Source organism: Denticeps clupeoides, chromosome 18, assembly GCF_900700375.1.
Source record: "Denticeps clupeoides chromosome 18, fDenClu1.1, whole genome shotgun sequence".
NCBI lineage: Eukaryota > Metazoa > Chordata > Actinopteri > Clupeiformes > Denticipitidae > Denticeps > Denticeps clupeoides.
In genome coordinates this window covers 11,366,116-11,373,363 of record NC_041724.1, presented here as the reverse complement: position 1 = coordinate 11,373,363, position 7,248 = coordinate 11,366,116, and the positions used below count along the sequence as shown (strand labels likewise).

General features: G+C 48.5%; 1 protein-coding gene across 2 annotated transcripts; it reads left to right on the top strand.

Annotated features, from left to right (window-relative positions):
* The first annotated feature begins 629 nt into the window (after positions 1-629).
* On the top strand, positions 630-6,743 carry pcdh18b (protocadherin 18b). 2 transcript variants are annotated; one of them, XM_028960833.1, is made up of 4 exons: positions 630-3,427; positions 3,902-3,957; positions 4,221-4,381; positions 5,379-6,743. In XM_028960833.1, exons 1-4 carry the CDS (start codon positions 941-943, stop codon positions 6,137-6,139), a joined length of 3,465 nt encoding a protein of 1,154 aa, XP_028816666.1. In that variant the 5' UTR covers positions 630-940; the 3' UTR covers positions 6,140-6,743. The 2 variants fall into 2 exon arrangements, with proteins under 2 accessions (XP_028816666.1, XP_028816665.1); XM_028960832.1 differs by having other exon boundaries at positions 3,869-3,957.
* Positions 6,744-7,248: the final 505 nt, after the last annotated feature.

Sequence of the window (7,248 nt, the reverse complement as noted above, 5' to 3'; positions counted from 1 at the left end):
GTGTTGCGCCATGAACTACACTGATCGATCAGATGCTGTTCAGTTGGCCAAGTATGTCTACTTGATAATTTGTTAATATACACACACACACACATACACACACAGTACAGGCCAGAAGTTTGAACACACCTTCTCATTCAATGTGTTCTCTTTATTTTCATGACCATTTACGTTGGTAGATTCTCACAGAAGGCACCAAAACTATGAACGAACACATGTGGAGTTATGCACTTATCAAAAAGTGTAGAACTGACCTCCACACTGTGTGTATACGGAACCGAGGTTGCAATAAGAAGTAACACGTTATGCGCAATATTAGCCACGTTCTCCTCCATCTGAAGCTTTATTAGCCCCCACTTTTTTTAGGTGTTGCGCGCGTGCCAGACAGAGTAGGGGCCCCGTTAATAATAAAAAAAAAAGTTGGTCAGGGATCGTCGTGTCTCGCATTGTTGCGGCACACTTTTTAAAACTGCCACCTCTTTGAGGCGGAGTTTTTTTGTGAATCAGATCGGTGCTTTTTATGTTGTAGTTTTTTTTTTTTTCACGGACACCCGTGGGCGGGAGAGGTTGGCGGCACACTGCTTTTTTTCGGGTGGGGGGGGGGTCGTTTTCTTTTTGTGTGTGTGAGCAGCAGCTTGAGCGCGGGGTGGGCTGAAAGGGCCGGTCCGTCCATTCGGAGTCACAGACGGCGAGAGGGCGTCGCACACGGAGGAGCTGAGCTTCCCACAGACCCCCCCCTCTCTCTCCACACACACACACACACGCACACGCACACACACACACACTCTCTCTCTCCCTCACACGGACCTGCGGAGTGGATGCGCGCAACAGATCCGCTCGGGAAGAGATCCAGCGGACCCCACGAGAGGAGAGGAAAATGCGCAACTTGTAACCGGGACCGAAGCCCCGCACCCCGCCGCACTTTCTGGAAGCACGAAAGATGTTCTCCGCCGACAGGAGCCCGCCGCTCTGCGCTTCGCTCCTCCAACTTGTGGCGCTGGCGAGCCTGACGCGCGGCGCGTCGAGCGAGACCCTGAGATACCAAGTTTACGAGGAGCAGCGAGTGGGCACCGTGGTGGCCCGGCTGCGGGAGGACGTGCCGGGATACCTGTCCAAGCTGCCGGCGACCGTGTCTCCGCGCTTCCGAGCCATGCAGAGCAACCCGCACCTCTCCATCCGCGAGGAGGACGGAGAGATCAGCGTCGGCGCCAAGATCGACCGCGAGAAGCTCTGCGAGGGCAACCTGAACTGCTCCATCGAGTTCGACGTGATCACCCTGCCCACCGAGTACTTCCAGCTCTTCCACGTCGAGGTGGAGGTGCTGGACATAAACGACAACTCCCCGCAGTTCTCGCGGGCCGTCATCCCGATCGAGCTGTCGGAGAGCGCGTCGGTGGGGACGCGCATCCCGCTGGATAGCGCCACGGACGCGGACGTCGGCGAGAACTCGCTGCGCTCGTACGCGCTCACGCCCAACAACTTTTTCAAGATCGACATCAGGACCAGGACGGACGGCGCGAAGTACGCGGAGCTCGTGGTGGTCAGGGAGCTGGACCGGGAGGTGCAGCCCGGCTACCAGCTGCAGCTCACGGCCACGGACTCTGGCGCGCCCCCCAGGTCCGGTTCCACTCTCCTCAAAATCAGCATCTCGGACTCCAACGACAACAGCCCCGCGTTCGAGGAGCAGTCCTACCTGGTCAATCTGCTGGAGAATTCTCCACTCGGCACTCTGCTGGTCGACCTGAACGCGACTGACCCGGACGAGGGGATTAATGGGAAGATCGTGTACTCCTTCAGCAGCCACGTCTCCCCCAAGATCCTGGAGACCTTTAAGATCAACCCGGAGAACGGGCAGATCACGCTCATCAAGAAAGTGGACTACGAGCACACGGCCTCCTACGAGATTGACGTGCAGGCTCAAGACCTCGGCCCCAACTCCATTCCCGGCCACTGCAAGATCATCATCAAAGTGGTGGATGTCAACGACAACAAACCCAAGATCAACATTAACCTCATGACGCAGGGTAAAGAGGAGGTGGCGTACATCTCCGAGGCTGCCCCTGTGGACACCTTTATCGCTTTGGTCAGGGTAGACGACATCGATTCGGGCCTGAATGGAGAAGTTGTGTGCAGACTGCATGGCCACGGTCATTTCCGGTTGCAGAAAACCCATGAGAAGAACTACATGATCTTGACCAACGTGACGCTGGACCGCGAGAAGCGCTCAGAGTACAGCCTGACGGTGATAGCCGAAGACCGAGGGTCTCCCAGCCTTTCCACAATTAAACACTTCACAGTGAGGGTCCTGGATGAGAACGACAACCCGCCATCGTTTGAGAAGAGCCGCTATGAGATCTTCAAGTCCGAGAACAATTCTCCTGGGGCCTATCTCACCTCTGTGGTGGCCACGGACCCGGATCTGGACACCAATGGCCAGGTGACCTACAGCATTCTGGAGAACCAGATCCAGGGCAGCTCCATCTCCACCTACGTCACTATCGACCCATCCAACGGGGCCATCTATGCTCTCCGCAGCTTTGACCGCGAGGATGTGAGCCGAATCACGTTCACGGTTCAAGCCCGTGATGGAGGTAGTACCACCCAGCTCACTGCCAACACCACGGTGCTCCTCACTGTGCTGGATGAAAACGACAACCCGCCCATCATCGGGGCGCCTCTGCTGCACAACCACACTGCTGAGCTGCCCCTCTGGAGGTACGCCGAACCAGGCCACCTGGTTACGGTCATCCAGGCATCGGACCGTGACACTGGAGCCAACGCTGATCTCATCTGCACCATCACTGGGGGCAACGAGGAGGCCCTCTTCATCATGGACGCCAAACGCTGTGAGATCAGGACGAACGGTAGCTTGGAAGGCCTGGGTCGGGATGGATTTGAGTTGGGCCTTCTGGTGCAGGACAGGGGGTCACCTGTGCGCCTATCCACCCGAGCGCTCCTCCGGATCTTCCTGCAGGAGAACCTGGAAAACCACCCCCTGCCCCCTATTGCTGGAGACCAATCTGCTTTGGACATTTCCATGATCATCATCATCTCCCTGGGAGCCATCTGTGCAGTGCTGCTTATTGTCATGGTGATGTTTGCTACAAGGTGCTCTCGAGAGCAGAAGGACCCCCGACACTCTTACAACTGCCGCGTGGCCGAGTCCACCTACCAGAACCACCCCAAGAAACCAGCCCGGCAGATCCACAAAGGCGACATCACACTGGTACCCACAGTCAATGGCACCCTGCCCGTACGGGCCCACCACCGCTCGCCCTCGGCCTCTCCTGCAGTGGACAGGGGCCAGATGGGCAGCCGGCAGAGCCACCACAGCCGCCAGTCCCTCAACAGCCTGGTCACCATCTCGTCCAACCACGTGGCTGAGAACTTCGCTCTGGAACTGGCTCATGCCACACCTCCTGTAGAGGTAAGAAGACTTTTGTATTGAATGTTTTACATTCATGATCAATCACAGGTTGACTTTTGCATTTGGTTGAATGGAATTGTGCAGCTTCTTGTGCAAAACTCTAAATAATTAAGCATTTATTATGCATGTACAATGCAGAATTGAATATATATATGACGCATTTATGTACCTGTGCATTACATTGTAGAAAGTTAGTAAAAACTGTGAGTAGAACAGCAACGTATGTGCTTTGCAGATTTGTATTTTTTTGTTATTTTCTGTTTATGACAAGCTTCATTTCCCTTGAGTCTCCCACGATCCCATCCTTCATCATTTCACATTTCGTTGATCCACGCTTTGTGTTTTGTGCTGCTGTACGGTCCATCATTATTCATTTTTTTTATTTCCATTTCCTTTCCCCCTCCCCTTTTTTCTTTTCTTTTTTTGTGTTTTCAACTATAGCAAGTCTCACAGCTTCTGTCCATGCTTCATCAGGGCCAGTACCAACCGAGACCCAGTTTCCGTGGAAACAAATACACCAGAAGCTACAGGTAACCAATCATGTTTCAGCCAAAAATCATCAGAGCTTTTTTTTTTTTTAAGAAACCTGCTACGTTTAGGAGTATAAAAGCCTCTGTTTGCTTCATCCATCTTGCAGGCTTGAGGAAACACATTTCACACTTCTTTTTTGTCATTTTAAAGATTAATCATTATGAATATCCCACACATAAACAGATTACATTGTAGTTTTGTGTATTATCCTGTAGCGTATGTGTGGTGACCTGACGGTGTCTGTGTCTGGATGTTTGTGCAGGTACGCGCTTAACGAGATGGACAAGTTCAGTCTAAAGGACAGTGGCCGGGGGGACAGTGAGGCCGGGGACAGTGACTGCGAGATGGGCAGAGAATCTCCACTGATGGGAGAGGGCTACAATGAACTTTTCTCTCCAGACGGACAACACAGACTACATCCAGGTATGGCCAGTTACTCTGTATGTGTGTGTGTGTGTGTGTGTATGTGGTCAGTTTACACACTTTTACTCACTACACTAATACACTAGTACTAACCACCGTTCACATTTTCTGCAGTTATCTGCATTAATTATCTGACTCTGGGCTGTAAAAATGCCCACTCTTCTACGGTCATAAATGTTTTTCTTCAAAACTGATGATGAAGTCAGAAATTAGAGCCAATGTGCCTTATCAGTAAATTACGGTGATTGCATTGGGGGGAAAAATCCAAAATTATCTCAAAAAATGTTTGATAGAAAAAGCGTTCTTCATCTAAAACACAATTATTTCTGTGGCGAGATTAAATGTGTGCTTTTGAATGAGTATCTGGCTCTTTGAAAAGCTGTTTTTGTAAATCAGAGAGGTTTAATCTTTTATTTGCTCCTTTCATCTCATTAGGGAATGGCAAATCAGCGGGCAGCAGCTTCTGTTTTGCAAATGCACCAGATTCAGTTTTTATTAGCTCTAAGATGTATTATAAATGGCCCTTTCAAAGTTAATGGAGCAATAATGAAGTCCCTGGAACATGACTGAATAGCGCTGCTTGCCTAATGAAGGCTGTAAGTTGGCATATTTGATTTGTGTAATATATTCTTCATAGAGAGAGATTTGGAGAAAGTGGAGGGAAGAAAGGTTTGGGGATTTAATATTGAATGAACTGGTACAGGAGCTTTCGGTGAGTTTTGTGCATGGCCTTTGAAACCCTGCATGGAAACAGAGTGGCAATACTGGAGTGTGGGCATTGCATTCTGGGATATTTTAACGTAAAACTGGACAACTGACAGCTTTCTCTTATTCCATGACATTTTCTTGGGGGTGAAAGGGACCTATTGTACAATTAGTCAGATTAGGTGTTACTGGGAATTAGATTGGAATATCCAACACTATATTAAAATATTCTAAAAGAAGAAAAGAAAGTTACTAATATTGTTGATTTTCCATCTTTCCCATGATTCTGCAGCCATGAAGCTCTGCACAGAGGAGTGTCGTGTTCTGGGCCACTCTGACCAGTGCTGGATGCCACCTCTTACTTCTCCAGCATCCTCAGACTATAGGAGCAACTTGTACATCCCAGGCGAAGACAACCCACAGCAGCCCGCAGCCCCCAGCGGACCCCAGCCCACTGACACTGACACAGTGCTGAGGAAGAAGAGCTTCTCCACCTTCGGTAAAGAGGAGTTGGGAGAGAGGGAGGAGGAAGGCAAGGAGCTGGATGGAGAGGACCTCTGTGGGACCACTTCACTCCTGTCAGAGATGAGCAGTGTTTTTCAGAGGCTGCTCCCTGCAACGCTCGACTCGTACTCGGAGTGCAACGAGACGACAGACAGGCCACCAACCAATGGGGTGGTAGGGGTGGGGTCACTTGAAAGGAGGAAGGGCCACCTTCCAGGTAAGCCCAGCCCATCCACCTATCAGCAAGGCGTGGCAGCCTGGGCTGCCAACACCCACTTCCAGAACCCAGGCCATGCCCCAAGTTGTCACATGACATCACTGACCCCACCCCAGTCTTCTCATATTTCCACACCCGTCCAAGTCTCAGGTTCTTCTTCAAAATGGCTGCCGGCAATGGAAGAGATCCCTGAGAACTTTGAGGAGGACGAGTTTGAGTCTGTGCTCGGCCACTTGCAGGGCAAGCGAGCCGAAAGCCGCAGCGAGATCATGGACGCCAGCGAATTAGTGGCTGAGATCAACAAACTTTTGCAGGACGTGCGACAGAGTTAACCCGGCCAGCTAGCTCCAAACGTATGCCATAAAGTCTCAAGATGGTATCGTATTGCCATATACTGCCATAGTATTTACAATCAGGGTGGCATCTGGAGCTTCAAAATTAAGAAAAAAATACTAGCAAAACATCAAACGAGACCTGCAATTGTCGTTAAAGTTGCATTTTACGATGTATCGTGTTTTGTGAATGCTAATTATCCAAATATTGTTTGTATTTTCTTGTTTGGTACACAGTGTACACAGTGTGAGTTTATTTATCTAATTGTATTTTAAAAATACATTTGTATTCTTTATATTTATAAAAAAATGTAAATACATTTAAGCAATCAGATGTCTATTTTTATATTTTGAAAGCATGTTGAAAAAGAATCAAGATGACATGCATCTGTAAATATTCTTATTTAAACAAAATCATGTTTTATGTTTATATCTTATTATTATTATTATTATTATTATTATTATTATTATTATTATTATTATTATTAAATGTGATGTTGAATTCATGGTCATCATAATTGTGGTCTTTAAAGAGGGGGGAATTGAAATGTTTGTAATAAAGCATGTTGGGCTTTGTATACAGTAAACAGTGTATTCTTCATGTAATGTGTCATAACTTATGCTTAATGTTCAGTGGAGATAAAGAAATAAAGCATCTTGCTGAACACTTCCAGAGTCTTTTAAAATTATTTGTTTTTGCATATTGCAAATGTTTTTTGTACTTTATATCAACTTTTACATCAGCTAATAAATCTTACAGCATTCCACTGCTAACAACATCTTTTCATCTGTATTGCTCCTTCTGCTGCAGCGATAGCAGTTGGGTTATGGAAAGTCCACATCTGGAATGCATGAGAGAAGCATAATGGCATTTACAGTGGGAGTCTGCACTTTTGAAAGTGACGTGATTGTCATTGTGAGACACTGCAGCACAGCTCATGGTGACACAACGAATTGCGTCCTCTGCTTTTAGGCCATCACCCTTGGCGGCTCGGGATTCGAACCGGCAACCTTCTGATTACGGGGCCGCTTCCTTAACCACTAGGTCCCCTCATTTTGCAGGTGGATTACATTAGGTAAAAATTAGGTTTGGATCCATTTTGAATGGA